This window comes from Chelonoidis abingdonii, chromosome 4, assembly GCF_003597395.2.
Source record: "Chelonoidis abingdonii isolate Lonesome George chromosome 4, CheloAbing_2.0, whole genome shotgun sequence".
NCBI classification, from domain to species: domain Eukaryota; kingdom Metazoa; phylum Chordata; order Testudines; family Testudinidae; genus Chelonoidis; species Chelonoidis abingdonii.
This window is the reverse complement of record NC_133772.1, coordinates 68,080,683-68,106,618: the sequence shown is the minus strand read 5'-3', so window position 1 is coordinate 68,106,618 and position 25,936 is coordinate 68,080,683. Positions and strand designations below refer to the sequence as shown.

The 25,936-nt window shown below is 41.3% G+C and overlaps 1 protein-coding gene across 1 annotated transcript in view; it reads right to left on the bottom strand.

Moving 5' to 3' along the window:
• ANO1 (anoctamin 1) overlaps window positions 1-20,770 on the bottom strand; it is a 129,247-nt gene extending 108,477 nt beyond the window's left edge. The window contains exons 1-2 of the mRNA XM_075065240.1: window positions 20,691-20,770; window positions 20,339-20,422 (exon numbers count right to left, since the gene is read on the bottom strand). Coding sequence (XP_074921341.1) covers window positions 20,339-20,396 — 58 coding nt within the window. The 5' untranslated portion in view covers window positions 20,397-20,422; window positions 20,691-20,770. The remainder of the gene's footprint in view (window positions 1-20,338; window positions 20,423-20,690) is intronic.
• Window positions 20,771-25,936: the final 5,166 nt, after the last annotated feature.

The window sequence follows — 25,936 nt, the reverse complement described above, 5'->3', positions numbered from 1 at the left end:
AGGTTTAATAGCCTATGCTAGTATGCTTACCTCTCTCTGCATTGGCTTCCCCAGCTCTTCTGCATTCAGCTGAATCTTCTGAGCATGTACAGCTCTGCTCTTGTCTCCATTTTGATTGCATGCATGCCTAGACCCATACACACCCTATGCTTTATCCACTGTTTTGCTGGACTTGAGAGTGAATTAAAACCTTAATTTCTCTGAAGTGGAAAGTCATTTTAATTTTTGACCTCCAAATGGGTGATAAAGGGTTTTCCAAAGCTATTAGTGAAGTTACAGGATTGTTAGACCAGACTAGAACCTTCATAAAATGAAATGTCCATATGCAGATAGCAGGACAGCTGTTTTATTTTATTCCCTAAAGCACTTAATAAATTAATATGGCAGAGAATTTAAAGCACTTCAAGGACATCATTACCACTATATGCTGGTACTCAGGCAATTACCACATCACTGGACCTTCTTCCTGATCTTGAAAATTTTTTTTGACCAGTCTAGGCAAGAAGAGGAGAGTATCGTTTCCACAAGAGGTGAACTAAAAGCTCTTGCTAATCCCTCTACAGCATGTCAATTTCTGCATCACCTTATTCCTCCTATTTTTCTCTGTTTAACTTCTGTCTAACCAGAGTCAAGATCAGCAAGCCAGCACAAATCTAACCTTACAACACTTTGCTGTGACCAGATTGGCATGCTAAAGTGATTCCATGTGCCCTGCTCTACCCACAGTTTTCCAATAACTTACGTGCAAACATTAAGTGATTGCCGGCAGGGCCGGCTCCAGGCCCCAGTGCGCAAAACGCATGCGTGGGGCAGCATGCTGCGGGGGGTGCTCTGCCAGTTGCCAGGAGAGAGGTCCACCGGAGCCGTGGGACCGGTGAGCTGCAGAGCGCCCCCTGAGGCATGCCGCTGTGCTTGGGGTGGTGAAATGGCTAGAGCCGGCCCTGATTGCCGGCACATTTTCTTTATCTTTTGGTTTTCTTTGCTCTCCCTCCTTATGAGCATGTGTCTTCTTTTGTGTCAAGAAAACACAGGCTCAAACTTCAACACAAACTCTGAGCGCTACCACATAAAGCAGATTTTTCCCCTCCAACAGAAGCATTTGGAAAGGATGTAAAAAAACTTTGAAAGCAGGATTTTTCCCTTTAAAAGACTAAGTGAAAGAAAATATTTGAGTTTTAAATATTAAACTCAAAACTTTGAGTAAATCTTCATTTCGTAATTCCCCCCCTCCTTTTCCTTTTGTGCATGTTCAAATTAAATTCCTTAGTTTGCTCTTATACAACAAAGCAAAGCAATCCCTAGCAAGAGAAATACAAATACAAATTAACGTTTATTTGTTACTTTTGTACTGCCACAATATTGAGTAATTTGTATGCTATAACATCACAAAAATCTTGTTTAACCCTCCCATCATCACCCATGCCTCCCTCCTTACCACTCCCTTGCCCACTCTTTGATTCTGGGCCACATCCTCAGCTGGTATAGATGGCCTTCAGTGAGGCTACTCTGATTTATATCCATTGACAATCTGGCTGTCGTGCCTTCTTCCAATTACAGAAGTCGGCATTGAACCAGCTTCCAAATCAATATTCACTAAGTTCCTTTAAATCACTTCTAACCCTCCACCCACCCCTGTTGAATGTCCAAGGGGACATTAAATGAAACTGAGGCAGCAAAGGGAAACTTGATAAAAAGAAATACTTATTAACACAATGTGCATTAGCCTGTGGAACTCATTGCCACAACATATCAACTGAATCCAAGATCTTAGCAGATTTCCAAAAGGGATTAGACATTTATATGGATAAAAAGAATATCCAGAGTTGTAACAGTAAATACTACAAAACCAAACACGAGTTTTAGAAGAGATACAAAACCCTAATGCTTTGGGGTTTAGCAATGGGGCTGGGAGGAAACTTCCATTGGGTCAAGTCATCCTATCTCATAGCTGCCTGCTGCTAAACCTTCTTCTTAAGCATCTGGTGCTGGCCAATGTTGAAGACAAGATACTGGACTAGATGGACCACTGGTCTAATCCAGTATGATAGTTCCATGTTCCTGCATTAACATCCAACCGCAACTTGCCTTTTAAGTTCTTGTAGTAATTGTACTATTCTGTGTTTATCCTCAGAACATATGTTCTTTGGAGTATTTTTACTACTGCAAAGTGTTGTATACATCTGTACTGCAGCATAAATAGGAATAAACTCAGCAAAATGTAACCCATGATTCACCAAAATTGTAATCCCACCCAAAGCCCTTTAAAATCCTCCCAGACCCTTCTTCCCAGTTGAGTCTCTAAATTCCCAAATTAAATCTTATCTTCCTCCTGCTCCTGAATCCTTGATCATTCTCCCAAGCAAGGCAGCCCTGCTTTCCCCGAATACATTACTCGGATCAGATGCATGTTGCACAGCTGCCTAATACTGACTCATTGTTCCATCCGAGCGCCCTCTGACCGTGGGAAGCTAGGGGAGTGGAGGGCACTCAGTGCCTCTCAGGAGCTACTCAGCCTATAGTTTACTGTTGCAGAGAGACTGCAGCAGTAAATGTAGAGACATGAAAGCAATGAATATCTGCATTTGTTTTCTATATTGCACTCAAAACCCGAACTCTGACTCAGGTTTGAGCTCAAGCCCCCTTCCCATTGACACACAAAATCAGTCTCACTTGGGTTAGCAAGCACTCAGGTCCTAGGACCCTGCTGGGGTCAGAGTCCGAGTCCCTCTAACTCAGGTTCAAGGCCCCTCATTTGCAGTGCAATGCAGCTCAAGCAGCAAACTTGAGTCAGAAGGTTTTCACAATACAGTAGCTACATGTTTGCTGTGAGACTGAGGTCCAGAAATTGTAGGCGCAGGTTTACAATGCCATGTGGACACTCCAGCATGGACTTAGAAAAACCAAGTCCACGAGCCCAGGTCCCACAGACCCAGGTTTATGGTGCTAAGACACAAAATGGGTTAGCATCTCTCTTTGGAAGCCTAGCTTCAATTTCCTTTGTTCCAAAGAACAAGTGTCCTGTTCTGACACACAGTTTGGCATTCTTCAACATAATTTTCAATCTCTGCCCAGGAAAGGCTGGGGATTGCAACTGTAAGAGTGTTGCACACAAGGTGAATTGGAGCTCTGTAAGGATGCTTGGTTCTAACCACTCTATTCCTCCCTTGTGCAAGAAAATTGTGTCTTCCTTTCCCTGCCTGATGACCAACAGATAACTCAGGAATATAAAATCATTCCTGGATAGAGCTTCAGATTCTACAGTCACTGGAGTATACAAAGCTCACATTAACTTCAGTGGGAATTATGTCTGCATAAACCATGGGAGTTGAGAGCACTTTTCCTATAGCCAGACATCGCGGATATAGTCCAGCAGTTCTCCGTGTCTATTGCTTCCTTCCCAAATATAACCATACCTCAAACTCAATAAATGACCTGATTTTTTGTATAAAAAAAGAGGAAAAGTAACCGGAAAAAAACCCAAGATGCAAAATTAAACAACCTTCCTTAAAATAAACTCTGTGGTAATGTCTGCCTATTGTCAAAAGTTATTAGGGAATAAATGTGACAGACTTGTCTGCTAAAAGAATCACTTGAACAGGGGACATACTTAAAACTTGTCAGAGATTTCCCCTCTGTTAATATGTCTGCTTACGCTTACTATACACACCCTGTTACATTGGTATATACTCTTGCACTGCAGAAGGAGCTGATTTATTTGTTGAAGGAAAGAACACATTCCTTTTCCTCACCTAATTCTACCCACTTGGGGTTACAGCCTTTGTTTACTCTGAATACAAAATAGCAAAGTCTTAGACTAAAAGCAGACTACCTAAAATTACTTCTGCTTAAAGGATAAAGTCAACAGGGATCAGCTAATGCAAACAAAGGTGGAATTGACCCATCAACAATTGTATACTAAGTTGCCTACACTAGATATTCTTTAAATAAAATCTAGCATTTGTCAATATTTTATCAGGCAATTATAAATCACTAACTGTAGAGGGGACAGAACAATTCAGGGTAAAAGGCTCAAGAAAAAGACTGAACAAACTAGAGATGTCCCCAGTCCAAACACCAATGAACTTTGTGAGAGTTGGCTATACAGAGCTGAATTTTGCTTTGATCTGAATTTTGCAATTAGGCCCTGCCTATGTAATATATAAAACTTCAATTCCAAATCCAAACTTCCTCAACTTCGGAAATGTTTGAAATCTGGACACCACCCTGCACCTGAATTTCATAGCTTGCACATATATCAAGCAAGGGCTAAAGCTTAGAATAGATGATGCAGGGAAAGTACAGTTATTTAGGAGGAAAATCTTTCAATTCAGGGGCTAATCTGTGGAATGGACTCTTCTAGTGGCATCAGTAGAAGATGTAATCATGAACATATTCAAAGGCATTAGAAAAGCACTTAAAGCTGAACTCCTGTGGCTTCTTGTCGTGCAAAACTCTTAATGGGAATTAAAATAAGTAAAATAAAAATATAGCAAGCTACATACGTCGGGCAGATGAGATTTAAATGGACCATAGAACTTCCTTCTGTACAAACAAAATGGCAGCATAGGAAAGGGAGGTGCTCCTTCTTCCTTTTCATCAAAACATGACAACCTGCTATGTGATCCTGCAGTTCTTTACTATACCAAACTGAATAGTATGAGAATACTGCATGCATAAGGATTCCCATAAATGCACATTAGTCAATACCATAATAAGGGAAGCAAAAACTCTCACTTCAAATGGATAGCTTTGAAAGCATGACCCCAGCCTGAATCCCAGAGGGTTATGACTTTTTTTTTATGATTTGGGTTATGATCCTATCTGTCTCTGAACTTTGGGGAAATTTGTTTGCTGTATTAAGGCTGAAATTGGAGAGCTAAAAAACAAATGATTTGACAAGCACAGTCCCCTGATTCTCAAACAAATGAAGTCATTCTGAAAAAATTGAACACTAAAATAATTTTGTAATAGAGGCAGTGTGATCTGGTTTACTGAGCACAGGACTTGGGGACAATAATCTCTGAATTCTAAGCCCAACATTGCCACTGATTCTTTCTGCAACCATGGGCATGTGCCTTAACCTCTTTGCAGTTCAGTCAGCAGGAGTCAGAACATTTAACTATGTACTATACAGAAATGTTATGAGACTTAATTGTGGCGATGTGAGGGAGATTCACACACCTGGGCCATTCTTTTTAGATGGCAAATGTGAGGAACTATCCAAATTGAGGTTTCAATAGAGGATGTTTTGGAACAAGTTGATAAATACCAGATAATATTCACCTAAAAGTTCTGAAGAAACTCAAATATGGAATTGCAGAACTACTAACTGTGGTATGTAACCTACCACTTAAATCAGCCTCTGTACCAGATTACTGGAGGATAGCTGTAACGCCAATTTTTTAAAAGGCTCCAGAGGTGATTCTGTTATAGCCCAGGAAGCCTAACTTCAGTACCAGGAAAATTGGTTGAAACTATAGCAAAGAACAGAATGATCAGACACATAGATAAACACAATACATTGTGGTAAGAGTCAACATGGCTTTTGTAAAGGGAAATCATGCCTCAATCTATCAGAATTCTTTGGAGGCGGGGGTGTCAAATAAACATGTGGACAAGAGTGATCCAGTGTACTTAGACTTTCAGAAAGCCTTCGACAAGGTCTCTCACCAAAGGCTTTTATGCAACTTAAGGAGTCATGGGATAAGAGGGAAAGTTCTCTCATGAATCAGTAACTGGTTAAAAGATAGGAAACAAAGAGTAGGAATAAATAGACTTTCACAGTGGAGAGAGGTAAATAGCAGGGTCCCCTAAGGTTCTGTACTGGGACCACAGCTGTTCAACATATTTACACATGATCTGGAAAAAGGGTAAATAGTGAGGTGGCAAAGTTTGCAGATAATACACAGTTACTCAAGATAGTCAACTCTAAAGCAGACTCTGACGAGTTTCAAAGGGATCTCACAAAACTGGGTGACTGGGCAAGAAAATGGCAGATGAAAGTCAATATTAATAAATGCAATGCATGTTAGAAAACTTAATCCCAACTATACACACAAAATGATGGGCTCCAAATTAGCTGCTACCACTCAAGAAAGATCTTGGAATCACCCTGGATACACTTCTGAAAACATCTGCTCATTGTACAGCATCAGCAAAAAAGCTAACAGAATGTTAGGAACCATTAGGAAAGGGATAGATAAAACAGAAAATATAATGTCACTAAATAGAATCATGGTACACCCACAACTTGAATACTGTGTGCAGTTCTGGTCACCCCATCTCAAAAAAGATATATTAGAACTGGAAAAAGCAGAGAAGGGCAACAAAAATGATTACGTGTATGGAACAGCTTCCATATGAGGAAAGAGTAAAAAGATTGGGAGTATTCAGCTTAGAAAAGAGATGACTCAGGGGGAAATATGAGAGAGGTCTATAAATCATGAATGGTGTGGAGAAAAAGTTCTATATTCTCTTTCTGACCATAGACAAACCCAGGGGTCACATGATGAAATTAATAGGCAGCAGGTTTAAAACAAACTACTTCTTTACACAGGGCACAGCCAACCTGTGGAACTCATTGCCAGGGGATGTCGTGAAGGCCAAAATATAACTGTGTGTTAACAAAAAATTATATAAGTTCATGGCAGATAGGTCCATAATGGCTATTAGCCAAGATGGTCAAAGATACAACCTCATAACACAGATGTCCCGAGGCCACTAACTACAAGAAGCTGAGGCTGGATGACAGGGGATGGATCACTTGATAAATTGCCTTGTTCTGTTCACTCCTTCTGAAGTATCTGGCACCAGCCACTGTCAGAAGCAAGATATTGGGCTAGATGGACCACTGGTCTTACCCACTATGGCCATTCTTGTGTTCTTATGTAAGATGGAATGGAAAGCATTCCTTGGTGAATTTTATTAATGAAGAGTTTAACAGTGTAGGAGCTCATCTGAACCACCATCCACACACACGCCTGAATTTCAGGGGAATTGGATTTGAATCCCTGGATCTGAATCTGTCATTACTGATCTGGTTAGGGATTGCATCCAAACCAAGAAGGGATCTATTTTCCACATCTAGTTTGAACATCATCCAATAAAAGAGAGGTCTCATGAAAGGACCAGTTTGAGTTTAAATATTGTAAGGAACAATTTTTGAGCTTTTAGCACTCTTGAATCTGAATCCAGAGTAGCCTGAGTTTGATCTTGAGCCAGCATTCTGAACCCCACCTTAAACAGGCTCCAGATCCAAAATGAACACTGCCTCAGCCTATCACTATTATCAATAAAGCATTGAACAGAAAAGTCTTGCTATTATAAAGTCATGCAAGGAATAATATTTCCAATGTTTTTGAATGCAAGTTGAAAACTCACCCAACTGGGGCTATTTTATTATGTGGTTTGGAACAGAACGTGGAAGCACAAAATAAGTTAAAATGATAAAGACCTGAATAGAAAATTGCAGTTATAAATGGAATGGTTGCTGTGAGCAGATAGTTCTGTACATCCACATCTGTTCCAGTTCAAAGCAGTTCATGTGAACCAGTGGGAGAAACAGTTCCCCCACAGTTAGACTACACTACTACAAACCTATCTGCATTTGCTCAACCACAGGAAGTGGAAAGAGGTGGCAGCCACCCAAAAATTGGCTTAACCTGAGTTTCACTGGGACAATATCTCCCCACCCCATCCTTTTTGCTTCCATCTTCCGGATCCCCGCAACACTGCAGCATTGGGGGCAGGGGAGAGGGACAACAACAACAAAAAGATGGATTTTCAAATATTTATGGGAATTCAAAAGTTTGGTTTTGGTAAACTTATCAAGCTATTTGCAGTGTAACAAATGCTGCATTTTTGTCCTTCACTAGAGATTAGTATTTGTTTCACAAGTGTCCCCTCAGGGGTCACTTAGATGATAAATAAGGAAAAAATCAGACAAAAGAGTCAAGTGGGGAAATAGATATTAAAAATAATGAGGCTGCTCCAAAACTAATTCAGGTTCCGGACAGAATGCAAACTTCCAGCGCACAGTTTATTTTAAAGTGTCTCCTTCCCCTTCCACTTCTGTCTCTGTTTTATCTCCTGTAGTTTCATCTTTTTTATGTCTTAAAACCTATTCCTAAAAAAAGATAGTAATAACAGAAACAGCCACTCAGAGAAGAGGCAAGATGTAAACATTCTGTTCCAAAATCCGCTGTGAAACAAAAGGGCAATGGGATTACATTTGGTAAAGGCTGAAATTCGTCCAGTGTTTTGAGCTGAAACTGAAACCCACTCTTCTCAATGTGTTTGGATGTGTCACCCCTCTGACTAGGAAAACTGATTATTTTTCAATTTGAATATTCTTCAGTTGATTAGTATTGAGCCACTGGCAGTATATACACAGAATGCATTTGTTTTAACTATTCTTTTTAATAGAGGGTAGGTAAGGTTTAAATAGATCTGTATTGTTTTTCCACCTGCAAAAAATTCCAGGCTTAAATTCTGCAGTTGATTCTGTGTGGGCAGTTCTGTGCCCCAGACTTTACTATGTGTTGGGGTCTGTTTGGAGAGAGCCAGTTGCATGACTGGGTCTTCACTGCTTTCAGGTGAATTACGTGAACATACCAAAAACAGTATCAGACCCTCCAGGACTGCTTTGACTGGACATTGCTATAAAGATTTAGTGCTAGATCCTATGAGTTAGTGAACCTTTAATTCCAATTAGACCTGTGTTCCTGCTCCTGAACTGAACTCAATAGCAAAACTCTCACTAACTTAAACTGGAGGTAGAACAGGCACCCTTGTAATTTAACATGGAATTCAGGGTACTCAACACCTCACAGGATTGGATCTTTAAGGAAGAATGGGCGGATCCCACACGTCTTACTCAGACTAAGCACCCACTGAAGTAATTAAAAATATTCCTGAGAAAGGGATGCAGACTTTAGCTTGTAATGTGACTCAGGCCTGGTGTACATTGGGGCTGAGAAGGGGGCCCAAACTAAATTGACCTCAGTTACGCAACCTCAGCTATGTGAATAATGTAGTGAAGTCGACGTACTTAGATCTACTTATCGCGGTGCCTTCACTGTGGTAGGTTGACTGCTGACGCTTCCCTGTCGACTCTGCCTACGCTTCTCATTCTGGTGGAATAGTGGAGTCGACGGGAGAGTGTTCGGTGGTCGATTTATCACATCTTCACTACACGTGATAAATCGCCCCCTGCTGGATCAATCATTCTGGAGGTAAGTGTAGACATGCCTTCAGTAGTTAAAAGAAAGAGTAGTGTCCCATGTTTCACTTTAGACTATGCTAGTGGGGGGCGTGCTGAGAACATCTTGGAAAGTACTGTGCAAATTCAATTGCCTCTGAAGGTAGGGTTGCCAATTTTGGTTGGACGTATTCCTGGAGGTTTAATCACATGACATAATCTTTAATTAAAGATTAATCTTTAATTCCTGGAGACTCCAGGATCAGGCCTTCATCCACTTGACCACCTTGTTCTTCACCAAAAGTGATCATTGGGACAGGGGCAGCTCTAGGGATTTTGCCGCCCCAAGCACGGCAGGCAGGCTGCCTCCGGCAGTTTGCCTGTGGAGGGTCCATCGGTCTTGAAGCCGTGGGACCAGTGGACTTCGCAGGCATGCCTGCGGGAGGTCCGCTGAAGCTGTGGGACCAGCGGACCGGAGGTAGCCTGCCTGCCGCCCTCGCAGCGCCAGGAGAGCGCCCCCCACGGCTTGCCGCCCCAAGCACGCTCTTGGCGTGCTGGGGCCTGGAGCCGCCCCTGCATTGGGACTACTCACAAGCTTAAAGATAAGCACATGCTTAAGTGTTTTGCTGGATTAGAGCCAGAGGCCTTGGAAACTTGCAAGACTAGCCTTGGATAAACTACTCTGGAAAAATACATTGCAAGAGAGAGAAACTGACTCAAAAAAGAGGCTTCCTTCATTTATAATGGAAAAGTAAAAAATGTTATGTTTTGGAAACAAGAGCCTATCTTCTTTAGCAGAAGGATTATTAGCAAGCTGCTAAGAGGAGAAAGATTAAAATGAAATGCAGGTACCCACCATTTAAAACCAATTAACTTGAAAGGCTTATATTTATGCAGCAGGTATTACTAGGAAATTTTAAAGTCTAAAGTGTGAAAAAGGGTTCTGCTTTTCCATTGGCAGGGCTTAGAGGTTCTGCTTTTTATCATCCAACTAATCATTTATATTCTGGCAGTGATTTTTTTCTTCAAGATTCATACTTCTATCACATTTATTTACTGGAACAGCATGAAGAGAAAATACCTTTTAGATGATCATTTGAAATGGTATTGTTAAGACGCAGTTTTTCTTCCAGTTGATGTTAGCATTATTATCCATTATTGTTATAACCGGAGTTTGAGACCATATTTGCTCTAGGAGGAAACTAATATGGACCTAAAATTAAGCCATATTTTCTAAATGTGCTGATCAGCCAATGATCTCTTTGAAGCAGATAGCCAAACTAATGAGTGTAGCATGACAGCTTTACACCCAGATCCTGAACTGTAGCTGAGGAACACCTGGAGCAGCTTAGAAATGGGGTTGCAATGATGGTTTAAACACTAGCATTACAGTCCCCTGATTCTGGGCAGAAATATGCTGTTTTGGTCTCCCCCCCCTGCAATTTGCAGCAGCCTACGTTGCAAAAATGCCACTATGTGGTTCCACGTTTTATTGTCTCTCACTGACTCCATTTCAGATTTACTCAAGTTTTGCCCTCAACTGCCAGCCCAGCAAATTCAAATTGAGTTCTGAAAGTCAAGTCCTCTCTTCATGCATAATCATTTGTAATAAAGGTTTGGTAAACCAAATCATACTCTCAATAAGACCTGTGCAATGCCTATTTTCTCCAAATGATGCCCCCAGGTACATCTGTGCAACTCCATTGCAAGCTCATTATGGTTTGTAAGGTACTTTGATATCTGTAGTTGGAAGGTGCTTTAGAAGTACAAAAGATTTATTCCATTATAAACTCACCTCAGCAGGTTATTCAGATTAATGTTACATATCAGTGTTTAACCCTTGGATCAATCTAGCCTCCTCATCCAACTTAAAAGAGAATTTCTTGAGTATGAGAATGTCCTTAGGTACTGTAGCTCAGATATGTAACACATTCCTATGGAAAGCCTGAACCTCCTACACAACACTGGGGCACAATAACTGAACCTATCTCAGGGTTTCAGTTATGATACTGAATTTCTTGTCTTTGTTGTTTGGTTTAAGTCTCCAAGGCGTGTCCTAAACTGAGCTTTCATTTTGAAATGCATTTTAGCCCAGACTCAACTGCCTGCCAAATATCATTATTGATTAGGACTGTAAAGGTGAAATAATATTTCAAATCTGCTTCCCTGTGATCAGCAGAGGACCTAGAAAATTGTTCAGACAGAACTCAGGTCACCTACTAATAAGATTCTACTTTTAGATCGTTGAATTCCATGTCCCTTGAAACCTGCAATCCCATGACACCGAAAAAAAATTAAGGCTAAATTCTGGTTGTACTTGTAGGTGTCTTTCATTGAAGAAATTGGAAGACGCAAGCACGGATCCAAGGATAAAACTAACTTCTATTCTTTTTTTTTCTTTTTTGCTGGTCCAACTTTCAGACTTTTATTTCATTTCATTATCTAGACATTCAGAATCTATGATATGAATGCAATTCATCCCTGTGCAGAAGACTTTAACAAGGCTCTATATACTGACATTCATAGAAACTCTATTTTTCAGCAAACAGTACAACAGGAATTCTAAGGTGTGGATAAAGCTAAACATGTTATGGCTCCTAAAAAGACAAAAAGGAAACAATCCTTCCATAAAAAATACATTTGCAAACAGAGGCTATAAAGAAATGCTAGTAATGTGGATTAGAATGCACAGACATAGTACATACTGTACGTACCAAAAACTTAAGAGCCTGTATCTCATAAGCCCAGAAAAGGAATGCATGGATGGGAAAAGGGAAAATTCTTATTTTATCTTGTAATACACACAAGGTCAGGGAGTAGATATCACTTAGAAAAATATACAGTTATTGATATGATCTAAATTTCTTTAATCACTTGTCTGGACACAGCAGCCCTGAGGACTCTACCTATCATTTTGAAGGGAGGTTTTAATATTACCCAAGTCATGTCTCTAGACAATTCAGTCATTCCATTTTTATTAGGTGGAATATTTTGACATTAGTACAATGCATAGTGGACTTCAGTAAGCCCTCCGCATCCATTGTCCATACAGCATATCTATAAGGCAAGCCCTTATATCAGGCATACATTATACTGCCTAAAGATGAACCTTTTAGTCAGACATATAGTATACTTTATAAGGTTTGCTTTTGTGTTGAATATACAGGGTGCTGTGCGGACCTAATCCTGGGAGGTGCTCGGAGTCTCCTCTAAAGTGATGTACTCCCTCAATTCCCCATTGACATCCAAGCATATTTTAGATTGGGCCCTGTATTTTCCAAGGACATAGAAACTTATGTTTTGTATAGGTTGGAAGATCCTGATATTTTAGTAGATAATCCCCACAAAAAGCTGGGCTCTTTGCTTACTTAAAACCTGAATGAAATACATATATCTTCAGACCTATTTGAATTCAAGATTATGGGCTTGTTATCAGCAATATGATGAACTGAGAGTATGTGCTAGGAAGCTTAAATTATTTAAAAAATATTTGCTTGACTTAATGAAGTGGAAGTAATTGTTATTTTGGACTATAGCCTGATCAATATTAGGAGTGGTGTTGAGGGAATAGTTAAATGGAAGCTCCCTCACGATTAATTATTCTAGTAATTAACCAACCTTAGTAGATTTCTTAGATTCTCTTTTGCTGATTTTGCAGATGCATTTATTTATGAGGTTTTTCCAACTCTCTCCACAGTGCTAAAGGGACAGGAGAGGGCATTTCCCAATATTCTACAAATTAAACGTGAACATTCTGTATAATAAAGAAGCCTGCAGCAGAACCTCGGATCCAGTCCCCTTTCATCCTCAACTCAGATCACGAACCCAGGATCCTAATCCTCTACCCCATTGCAAATGTTGAGACAGTTCAGTTTCACATCCAAACTTGGTGACTCAGCTGCTACACTAAGTCTCCAGGTAATTATATGGTTGAATAAAATATATTAAGTCACAGGAAATAAAGAAGGAAAAACCATTAATTTATTTTTAGAAACCTTGACTCGTCATTCATCAAAAAGAACGTTCACAATGTGCACTCAGATACCAGCATCTGCGCGAGGTTTGCCTGACCACATGCTGAAATGCATATTACATATAGAGAACCATTTTTCTTCTTTAGACCAGGTTCAGACTCTGTGCCAGTGAACGCAGGATTTATACAGCAATGTAATAATTTCCACTAGTGAGTTGAACTGTTTCAGGGCTTCATTCTGCATGATATAGCTTGCTGTGACACAGTCTGTTCAGTCTTATCCTCTCACTACTGCTACATCTGATGCCCCCAAACCATTCAATACATATCTTCCATTGATAGTGACAGTGTGCACACTTGAATACTGGAGCAGAGGACACAGGGCCTAATTCAGCTCCCTCACACACACACAACCACCAAATGGGCCCATACTCATGTTCAAGAAAGCAGTTTTAATGCATGCCTGAATGTTCATCTCTCAGCTATCCCGCGAGCAGATTGTTCCTGCTCATAATACCCCATGTGCGTGTGTGCATACAATGCCACTATCAAGTCAGGAAGCATATGTACACAAGTCAGTGAAACACACCCACAGGTCTGCTGTGCTCCCTGAAAATTTTCCTGCACTGGCTCTGGTGCTAGAATAGGAGTAGAAAACTGTATGCACACAGATGCATGTGCAGAATTCCCTTTTAAGACATCAGTACCACAAAGCAGTTTGGGTCAATTTAGTGACTTTTAGCACAAATACTTCCTTCTTTCGTATATTGCAATAATTTTTCCCTAGGTTGGCACAAAGTTCTTTGAATTTCTACATGACAGTCCAGAAAAAAAAAATCAGTCACTATACACAAACATATGGGGGGATGGGAAACAAGATCTTGAAGTGATATTACAATATGACAGACTAGACATAAATGAATAGATTTCTTCCTGCTATTGATCAAACTAAGCAGGCCCAGATCCTGTAAGGGGTTGAACGCTTTCAAACCCCACTGAAATTAAGGAATCAAATCCTAAGAGTCCTAAATAAGGCCCTATCCTATCCCACTCAAGTCGATTGTAAAACTGCCCCAAAAATAAAAGCAATGGAAAAAGATGGCATGGATAAATTATATTTTAGAGCAACTATTTATATTTAAGGCTACAGTGAAGAAAAGAGTCTAAAAGCCTTTCATCCTTGCTTTAACATTGGCCTTGTGATGCTGCTGAAGTAAGTATCTGCTGAGGATAGCTGGCTCAGGATAGAGGTTGTGCGATTTACCTAGTACAACACCTTTTTAAGGTAACATGTTCTGAATTTTGTATTTGTGAATTTAATTTTTATCCATGCATTTCCTTTCCTGTCATTATTAACCAGGTACTTTTAAATGTGTTTAATCTCTTCTCCTTGGACAGAATTTTGCTGTTTGATCTAATCAGCCATGCAGATTTCTATGCTATATTCTGAGCTTGTTCTGTGAGCGGAACTTCAACTGACATCAGTGAGTGCAGACCAGGCAATAAATATCTGTAGTGTGGACAAGAGAAAGAATTTTGCACATACTGATGCATACTGATCAAATTTCCTGGCATACAGACAGGAATGGTCTGATTGCAGGCTTGCTCGCCAGAAACACCTGAGTTTTAACCTCAGAACTCAAATTAATTTGATCTACAGCCAAAATTAAGTCACTGAATTTCTCTGCCTGAATCCTTCCCTCTGTAAAATGGAGATGATAATATTTACCAGCCTCACAGGATGTTGACATGATTCCTTAAATTTTTGTAAAGCAATTTGAAAAGTGCTGTAAAAAGGCTAGTATCAGGATTATAATATGACCAATAAGCATCTACGTTGTGCAACTGACCTAGGAGAAAAATGTTTTACAAGTTCCCTTGTAACCTCTAAAAAGAAAGCCGTGATTCTCTGTAAAGATAGCTATCTATCTATGGAACTTTAAAGATTATTTAAAAAGTGACAAATTCCATCTTGGGGAGTTGCACTCTAAGGGCTTAAAACCTGCAAAGCCATATACATGCGAGTAGTCCTAACCAGTGCTAACAATCACAGAATATAAATATTAGCAAGGACTATTTCCATGAATAAAAGTTTGCATGAGAGGGCTCTAACTGACAAGCCACCAATTTTGATTGCTACTAAAAGGCTAAACGTTACTTAAATTATCTAGAGTAGCAGCTAAGACATTGCAGCATTTTCCTATACTTAGAACAGAAAATAGCAGCAATTTCTCAGATACCAATGTGTTCTAACCTTTGGCACAGGACTGACTTTTTAATAGTACCACTGAGGTACTGAAGGTGTCAGTGTGAAAGGTGTTCTACAAGTGATGAAGATATATGCATGAAAGCATTGCTGGAACTATCTAACTGCTCTTAAAGTCAAAGTAAGTTCTGCCTGCATCTGGATTTTAGGATCCAGTTAGAAAGGCAGAATGTTTATGGCAAATATGGTTGGGGCTCATAATTTTAAATATGCATGTACACATTTTCCTCTTGTCCCCATCCATGCTATTACTGTAATCTCCCAAAGTATACAGACCAATTTCACATAATATGGTCACTAGCCTAGCAGATGCAGTTAGATACTATATATCCAGAGGTATATTGTCAAGACCCCAGCCATTATCACAAGGGGAAAAAAACAAATTATGACATATGCCTGTTTATGCCTATGGAGTCAAAATAAATAGATTATTATTTACCTACAAAATAACTGTGACTGCATATGAAATGGATCTCTGATGACTACAGTACTTGAAATGCTTTGTCACCTTGTCTGAGGTCAAGTCCCTGTATTCAGTATAGGCCCAATCCAGACAGCTGCTCAACACCCTCATCTCTCATTGATTTCAACATCCTCAGCACCATACAGGATTCAGCCCTCACAATATACATTGCGAGGCTGTACAAGCAATTCAACAAAACAGCTACCTGGATCTATTAGGATATTAAGCTGTATACAAAGGAACATTTAAGCACTTTGAGTTATACTTAGCTTTGTTTTCAGAATGTATGAAAATACCCCTACAGCTCGTGGATGAATTAGAGCTAAATGCCTCCCTTGTATTTACATGTCGGGTTTACTCTAATAATATGTGAAGAAGGCTGCCATAAATGCACCAGAAAGGGCTGCTTGCCAAGGTCCCAGTTGTGCAAGGTGCTGAGCAGCTCCCGAGAAGTGCTCAGTGCCTTGAAGCCAATGGGAGATGAAGGCATTCAGCATGAGGATCAGGCCCTGAAATCTGCAATGTTTGCTAAGATTCCCCAAGAAAAGTGATTCTGATTGAATACAATCTCTCTCTCCACTCACAGTGAGTCCCCAGTATTTCCTTTTCTCATCAGAATCCAGGGGGTATAATAAAATTAAAAAGGACATTTTCACCCTCTTGGTGCCAACAAATGCTCCCACTTCCGGCGTGACTCTTCTGTCTTCTGTTTTGGCAGGCTACTCTTCTTCCATATTTCATAACTACAGTTGCGTAACAACAGAGCATAGCTATAGCAGCTTCTGGTTGTGGTAAACATGCTGGGTCTTAACCTCATTACCAGCTCTGCTGTGTCACTTATTTCCTGATACTCACTTGCTCCATAACCCCTTGCAGTAACTGGTGAACTGTCCTGCTCAGGGTCGGTGCAAGGATGTTTCACGCCCTAGGCGAAACTTCCACTTTGCGCCTTCCCCTGTCCCCGAGACCCCGACCTGAGGCGCCCCCCCTCCATGGCAGCTCCCCCCTCCGCCCTGAGGCGCGCATCCTGTGGCAGCTCCTCACACCCCACCTCCCGCCTTGAGGCACCCCACCCGCCCCAGCTCACCCCTGTTCCACCTCCACCCTGAGCATGCCATCGCTGCTTCACTTCTCCCACCTCCCAGGCTTGCAGCGCCTAAGCTGATTGGCATCGCAAGCCTGGGAGACGGAAGAAGTGAAGCAGCTCACCCCTGTCCCACCTCCTCCCTGAGCACACCATCACTGCTTCACTTCTCCCGCCTCCCGGGCTTGCGGCGCCATTCAGCTTAGGTGCTGCAAGCCTAGGAGGCGGGAGAAGTGAAGCGGCGATGGCGTGCTCGGGGAGGAGGTGGGGCAGAGGTGAGCTGGGGCGGGGAGTTCCCCTGGATGCCGCCGCCCCGCCCTTTACTTGCTGCAGGTGGCCCTCCCCACGCTCCCCTGCCCCAGCTCCCTCCGCCTAAATGCTGGCGGCGACCGGGGCAGCCAAAGATCCAGCTGCCGCGGTCACCGCCAAAGAAAATGCTGCCTCCCAAATCCTAGAGTCCTAGGCAACTGCCTAGATCGCCTAAATGGTTGCACCGGCCCTGGTCCTGCTTGCCAGGCTTATGGAGGACTAGACATATTGTACTGCAAGTTATTCAGCAGAGTGAGACACCTGGCTACAGACCCCAAGAACTGTCACTGATCAAATCTACCTGCTGGAGGTGCTCAGCCTTAACACATACCCATTTCCATAAATGAATATGTTATTTCAAATTAAAACAAAGTTAATGAGGTGAATGACTGCAGGGCTGGAAGAGAAAGTCTAACTAAAATCAAAGCAGTTATTAGTCTCTTATTACTACTGATTAATTATTAGCTGGAGATAATTTGTCAGTTTAACTGGTAGTGGAAAAAGCTCAAGTATTATCAAGAGCAGAAATGTAATAAAACAATAAATCTATAGTCCTGCTCTAGAAGTTCCAGTTCAGGGCTGAATAATCTCTTCTAGAGGAAGAGCCAAGGAAATGGGTATGGGGTGAAATCCTGGCAAAACTCCCATTGACTTTAGTAGGGTCAAGATTTCACTCCTGGGAGGGTGGGGGAAGGGGTTGATCGTTTAAACTTCACACATGGAAGTGGGGATTTGATTCCATTCTAGCTCTGCAGGAGACCTTGCCCTCCAGCCCCAAAGATATCCTGAGCCTCAGGCCTATTGCCTCCAAACTGCTCCCCCAGGTATCATCTTATCTATGTCAGCATAGATCTGTTCCTTCAGACATTATGTTGCCCATGCCTCCTTTATGGAGGGAGCCCCAGCACTACCTCTACTTGCAACTCCACAGCATAAGAGAATGCTGAAAACTGTAAGCAATGCCACTCACTATCACATGTCTATGGGTTTGTGGGGCCCTGACACAGCAAATGACACTCATCCCCTTTGATCTTTCCCCTTCATGCTACCAATGAAGCCCAAAATTCATGGAGGGGCTTCTGACAAGTCAGTGGCAGAGGGGCACTGATGACACTTAGGCTCAACTATAGTTTCACATAAGTCAATCTATTTTTGCAGATTTTTCCTTTTGTTTACCCATTCTCTTCTGTTTTTTTAAAAAATAGGTCCCTCAATCCTTACTCCAGGCTAAATTGCAAAAGCAGTCAGTGGAAGTTTTGCTTGAGTAAGGACCAAGTAGAGACTTCAGGAATGGGACCTACATCTTTTTGCAGTGGGAGCAAAAGTTCCCAAGGTAAACTGACAATCTATAGCTCTGCAGTATAGTTAGATGGCTTATATTTTAAAAACATTCAAAAGAAGCTTTTTGGATGGCTTGTCAGTAGAAATGCATGATGTATTTGTGAGACCAAATTGTTCCCTGCTCATACTGATGCGATTGGGTACATTCAATTCATGCTGCTAATGGGTGAATCAGTAAATTAAATGGAGAATGTCACTAAAGTATTATTAACAATTTCTCAGTGCTCTATTGGCTTATCTCTTTGATTGCCTTATGATAAATAGCTGCCTGCCTCATGAGAAATAGTATTTCTTTTTAGTACAATTCTAGCATTTGGTCCTCATATTGATTTCACTGTTAATGTACTTTGATAACACGCAACCTTCCCCTGTTTTTCCTGCTTTTTATTTCAAAGTGCTCTTTCATGTTCATCTTTGAAATGAAGAAGTTACATTTCTTCTTCTACTATAAATATGTTAATATGGGGGCAATTAATGGACAGCGGAAGAGCAGTATTTTGATATAAAACCCAACTGTTTTCTGTCAGATTGATTTCCACACATGTTTTATTTATTTGTTTTTTATCCTGAGACGCTCTGGCTGGTCTGAGATTTGATGAGCATACAGTGTTACTTTTAGAAATGGGCTGAACTCCAGTTAAATATTTGCCTGTTTAATAGGCAGACTTTAGGATAACAGTCTCCGTGGGAATCCAAAAAAAGGGAGTAAAGAAAGGGCTCCCTGTGCTATTCTTAGTAGCACACAGTTAGATTTGGAATTTTGATTGTAAAGCATGGAATTTATAAACGTTGCCATTCTAAATTTACTCCGTTTGTATACAGTTCAGCTGGATTATCAAGTGTTACAGTATGTTCCTGTTTAGCAGCTCAGTTCTGAGTTTAACAGCCTTTAAACTAGGAGAAAATTTCATTCTATAAACATTGATAGTGTCATTTGTTTTCCAATTGATGAAGTAAGTGAAGATTTGTGATGTGTGCATATAGACACACACACACACAGATACACATGGCAATGATTTATTTCTAGGGGAAAACCAAGGAAATTCTCTTCCTGTGTCCCATATCATCAAAGGTATCTGTTCTTTGGTTCTAAATGTTAAGTAAGTTCTCAGCCAAGGAATGTACTTTCACTCTCCAATCGATAGATGTCTGTTTGCACTTGTTATTTAATGATAGTGGGATACACAATTCACCTTATTTAACAAAGATATAACTGATTAGCTGCACACCTCATTTAAACACACACAGAAAGACATTTCAGTTTAAGTCCTTCTTTGTTTGTCTTTGATTTTATAATGTGAATTCATTGAAATAGTATTTGTTTATATATCATTACCGCATACAGCACTTTTCAGTGTTTCATGGGTAGATTAGCTTTGTAAAAAATGAGCTTTTAGTTGCTATATTTGGGCAGCTATGACTGATCATGTTCTATGTTTTAGAAGAAAATAAAGACTTTATTTTGCCAGTACTTTGCTAAGAAGGATATTGCTCCTGGAATTTTAAAGTATTAAATAAAAATTGCTAATAAATTCCTTAAAATGGTACTACTGATGGGGAGAGATGGGGAAAACAGCATTTGGATAATCTGGTTTTCCTTTAGAATTACTAAACTAGAGTAAAATGACCTTCCTTCCAATAACATCCCCAATATCCAAACTCTAAGACCTTTTGAATTTCCCCACATTGCTACAAACACTTACGTGGCCCCCAAGGTGCCTCTGGGGGGATTCTCTGCAGGTCAATCTCATCCTTATCCATTTCTTATCCAAGCCTGGAAAGCTCAGCTGCAAATTAGTACCAAAAAGAATATTTGAAATTGAAGGGATCCTCCCTCTTTGATTTTTAAATGTTTAGGGCTTTCATTCAATGGGCACAAGAAGCCAGTCAGCTACTGCAGGTTGGCACACGATATATTTGCAAGCAATCCTACTACCACCACTAATAATAAGAGCAGGGTCCCTGGAATTGAAGACAGCCAAATTTAAGGGAGGAAAAAAAACGGAGAAAATTCCCAACTTGATGCCCTGGAAAACAGAGCAGCTTAAAACGCACCTAAGAGCTGACCCTGCTCCTCTCGCAGAAAGTCACAGATGCAGCCTCTGTCATGCACAGGGGGTTTAAATCGATCGCTGCTGCAGCCGCTGCTAGAGGAGCCCCCCTGGTGAAGAGAGAGGCACTGACTTTAAATAGCAGCGCTCTGCTCCGAGTCCGGCTCACACTAACTGCTGCTGCTGAAGGCATAAGGCAGTGGGAACCCAGCCCCCCACGTGACTCGGATGGGTGCAGAACTAGGCACGAAAATCCAGCCGGGAGCAGGAGGATGGGAGCGTCTCTTTTCAAATCTCTCCCGGATCTGGGACTCACCCATGCACATGCGGATCCTAAGCAGCAGGAGGAACCGCCGGAGGAAGAGTTGGGGGCACTTCCCGCTCCCGGTACCGCAGAGACCAGCTTCGGGCTCCAGGCATCACCTAGGGTCCCCACCGCGCCTGTGGTTTGGTTTGCTTGTGTTTGCTGGACTAACTAGTTATTCCGTTCTGTGGCTCTGCCCTGAGGCGCAGCGAATACGATCTCTCTCTATTTTCACCGTTGGTTGACAGGCATTTTAGATCGGAGCACCTGTAGCTGGGTGTTTTGTACAGGGATTGTAGGGAGAGGAGCATTTCCTTTACAGGAGGAGACGCATTACTGCTGAACGGGCGGGTGTGGTAATCCCAGGCTCAGGTCAGACTCCGAAATTGCGGGGATGGGTGAAATTAGGGGTACCTAGAAAATGGAGAGACGTTAGGATGGAGACTTGGAGGCCAAATGAGATTTCAGGCTCTCTCCTCCAGTTTTGCTGCAGGCAAGGGGCGCGGGGAGGGGGAGTGCTGAACCGCAGCCTGCAAAACAGCAACGAAGGCGCCTTCTTATGTATCCATAAAACCCTGCAAATGACACTCATAGATAAATATAATAAATCTCAATGAAGATCTACCTTAAACAAAGTGGATTTGCAGCAAGTGACCTGACCTTGGGCGTTTGAGTAACCTGCCTGAATGATGGCAGCAGCTGACATATGCAGGGAGAATTCCTCTCAAAGGTCACTAACATTTTTTTTCTCCAGCAGGCTGCAGAAGCACAGGCAACTTTTGGAAACCACACACTGCAGACTCAGAAGAACTTTTAACGGGGTTGGGGAGAGTTCTTGGACATCACACTCAGTGTTCAGGGCGCTGAGAAAATTAGTGTGTCTTGTCTGCTGATAGTAATCAGAGTAAAAGATAATTAAGATGCTATTAGCACTATAAAGTCTTTGGTGGTTCACTGACATCAGCAAAGCCAAATGACACTTAACAGGGTAATTTTTAAAGATATTGATTTCTTCCTCCTCTGTGTAATATCTGACCTGCCTGCTTTTGGAGGATTTTCAATGTCCTAATCTGCTTGTGTGTATCATAGTTTAACTGTTTCTTTAACTTTCCCAGACTTCGTGGATGCTGAACCAGTCTTTCATTAAAGAAAACAAATCCTTTAGCACATTTTGGGTTTTTACTTAAGGAAAGGCCAAAATTTAATATGACTGTGGTAAGGACGCCCTCCTCATGCATCTTGCTGGTGCTCAACTGCCTAGTCAGAACATCATGATTTAATGGCTGAGTGTCCACCAGAATTTTATTTTTAACTTTATTTTCCCCTCTTTTTAGAATATGTAGGCCTTGTCATCTAACATCATTCCTAAGGGCCTGGTTTTTAATGGAGATGCCTAAAGATGCAGATAGGTGCTTTTGAAACTTCCACTAGGTCCTTACCTGCACCACTTGGAGCCTACATATCTTTAAAGACCTGACTGAGCCTCATCAGTGATGTTAGAGATGGGGAAACAGAAGCAGAGCATTTTGGAGCTCATGAATACTTGTGCAAGGGAGTAAAGTGCATAAAGGAACTCCCTCACTCACTTGAGTGGGCTACGTGCATTGAAGGTTATATGTGGGTGGGGTATGTGTGTGAGAGAGCAGCTCTGCAAGGCTTCTGCTTTCCCTCCTGCACAAGTAGGCTGGGCCTTGGTTCTGTCCTCTCCCCAATACACTGGCCACCACTGCTTCCAAAATGAGGCAGACACAGTTTACTTCTCTCACAGAACAAGGAGGAAGCAAGGACCCTATTGTGACTGAGTCAGTTTGATGCCTGCATTGCACCTGGAGCAGTGCAGCTATGGTATCCCCCTTATTCAGGGCAGATTGCAGGGTGCCAGTGTAGCTCTAACTGGCTTACCCAAAGCTGCAGAAGTAATGGGGGCTAGAGATGGTATTAGAACTCAAACTCTTACCTTCTAGGCATAGCACTAGGCCACAGAGCTGATTCCTTTTCTCTCTCACTGAAGGAGTGCTTCAGTCATCAAACTCCTAATTTCACTCTCTCAGGTTTCCTTGGTGGTTTAACTGGTTAGGCTTTTATGGTCATTGCAGTACTAAAACAAAGAGAACAATCTTTCTCAGAATAAGTTTGAAATTGGATGTGATGGAGTGGAAAGACACAGTTGGGTAAATGTATAATCAAGGGAATTTTAGGATTTAGATAATTTCTTGACAGAATGTAATCCTGAGAGGCTTTGAAAATGAGTCAATGTGCTTTTAGGCTATTTTTAAAACCCATTGTTTACTCCCTTTTAATTTTAATTTTTATGCATATATGAATTTAGGCAATTTTGAAAATGTACAGTATTTGCTTTATTATTAGAGTAGCAGTACAGTATGTTGTGTTGTAGATCTGTGATATATTTGAGCCTAATCTAGTTATGCGTACTCATGTGAATATAAACTGCTAGAGGATCATGCCCTTAATATCTAAGAGAGTTCTGTTTTCCTTTGGCTAAATTTCATTCATTCCTACTGGAGAGTCACAGCAGAACCCAATATCAGCACAAGATCAAAATATATATTTCACAAAGTTTAAAATATAAAAAAAAAAGTCAAGTCCCCCCCCATAGATTTTGTAAAGTAGAAACTGGAAATCTTCACATGCAACAAATCAACTGCCTATAGTAGTCTTGGAAAATACAGCTATAGGGGTCCAGATTCCAGTACTTTTACTAAATAAAGCCTTATAGATGTGAGTAGTCTGACTGTTTAGGTGCTACTCAGTGTGACAAAATATCATGGGTTGGACTAGATGACCTCCTGAGGTCCCTTCCAACCCTGATATTCTATGATTCTATCATAGTCTAGCCCATAAACCTCATTTCTAGGTTTTATTGCATAGAGTAACACTCAGCAACTCATCCTTTTTTGTGAACACTCTCATACATAAAGTATAGCTGTATAAACATAGAAGCATCCAGTTAAAAGAGTAGAAGTGATATTTTCATGATTGGTGGGTGTGAAATCACTCATTTATCTAGCTGGGGCTGACCAAAGTTAAGCCATCAGTGGTAAGCAAATAGCAAGTTGGATTTTAAGAAGGTGGAATACCTCACATCAGGGTTCTTACCATCTCTGAAGATTCTGGGCATCAGGACCTTTCCTAAACATACACACAATACATTGCAACAAAGTAGTCGTTCATGGTTTGGTTGTTATCACAGAGCATATGCCTTTTGATAAAGGCTACTCTTTGTAGATGACTTGAATGGGACTACAACCCATTCAAAGGCAGCCCTTCTCATGATGAATTGTTTTGTAACTGCCTTGGAAAATGTTGGTCTGACAAGTAAGATTTCAAACATTAAGTTTCTGTGCCAGCCAACCAGTATAATTATTTTAGGTGTTTTAGATGTTGAACCAGACATCTGGATGAATGGGGACAATACTAAATGTTAATGACTCATCAAACCTTCATTAGAGGTCTTGAAAATTAAAAATACAGTAGGTGCCATGTACTCTTATAAAGGATCAAATTTGAGGACAAAGACTTGCATTCAAAGAAGCAGTCCTGTCTTCATCCATCTACAGGATATGTTGCTTCCACTTATGATTATTTGCATTCATACAATCATCAAGGCATACAGCACAACAATCCTTTTCACCACATTGATAAGTGTAGGACCATGGACTTCTTTAATATCCTAATGTCAAAGTACCAGGTAGCTTTCATAAGGAATGTTGGGGCATTCATGGATATAAAATGATCAGATAAAGCAAAAAACAGTTCTGGTTTCACCATTGTACAGGCAATGCCAGTAGATAGGTGATTTGGATAGCACACTAACATCCTGTGAATGGAGAATGTGTCAATACCAAAGCATGGAGCTCAGACTAAAGGTCCCTTCTTGCCTTGAAGTCTATAATGCTAAGTTGAACTGATTCATGGGGAAAAAAAAGCATAAAAATCTTGCTCATTTTATTTATCCCCTTTACATCAGACTACTTATGTAAGTACAGCAAGCAAAATCTTCCCCTCAAAAAAGGTACCATACACTCAAATAGAATGTGCACCTGTGCAATATTAACATAGGTACATTGGAGAATAAGGCTGTTGTCACATATCAGAGGGGTAGCCGTGTTAGTCTGGATCTGTAAAGGAGCAAAGAATCCTGTGGCACCTTATAGACTAACAGACGTTTTGGAGCATGAGCTTTCGTGGGTGAATACCCACTTCGTCAGATGCATGGCTGTTGTCACAGGGCGTCCTGGCTCAATGGCCAGGGAGAGCTGCTAAGTGTGGCCTTGTAGGTGCTCCCTGCCTCCTTATCCCACAATGTCATCTAGAAGATCACTAAGGCTTGATGTAGGGAACAATGCAGCCTTCCTGAGGGGGAGTGGAGATCTAGTTTATTAACCAAAGATCCAATGAAAATACAAGCAAGCTTTCTTCCCAGCATCATCCCAGCATCATAGTTGGAAGAGGGATATCCTGAAACAGATTATTCCCCCCTAGGTTCATCTCTTCACTCCAGCAGGGCTCTCTCTGCCCAGACCCTTTCCTGGAATCAGGCATCTTGCCACTACCTGGCCCTTCCCCAGAGCTAGAGGTCTACCCAGATCTGACAGCTGAAGCTTTTTTCTGGTACAGCATGTCATTCCTGATAGGCTGGGCTTGCCAGCCATTGCTTGGCAGTTACCTGTGCTTCAGAGCACACTTTCCAGAGCCTTTGCTCTGGTGAGTTCTGGTCCCGCTTCTAGTCTCTATAACTTATCCCAGCTGCACCCTGGTAACCCTTTATCAGGCTCATTAGCTGCCAACCAACCACCTACAGATTTAGTTCCTTTCAGGTGTATCAGAGTTGGCTCATTCTCTTACAGAAGCCTGTGGCAAGCAGGCTGACTCCCCTTTAAGGGACAGGCTCTGTGACAGCTGCTAACTGAACTTTCAGTAAATGC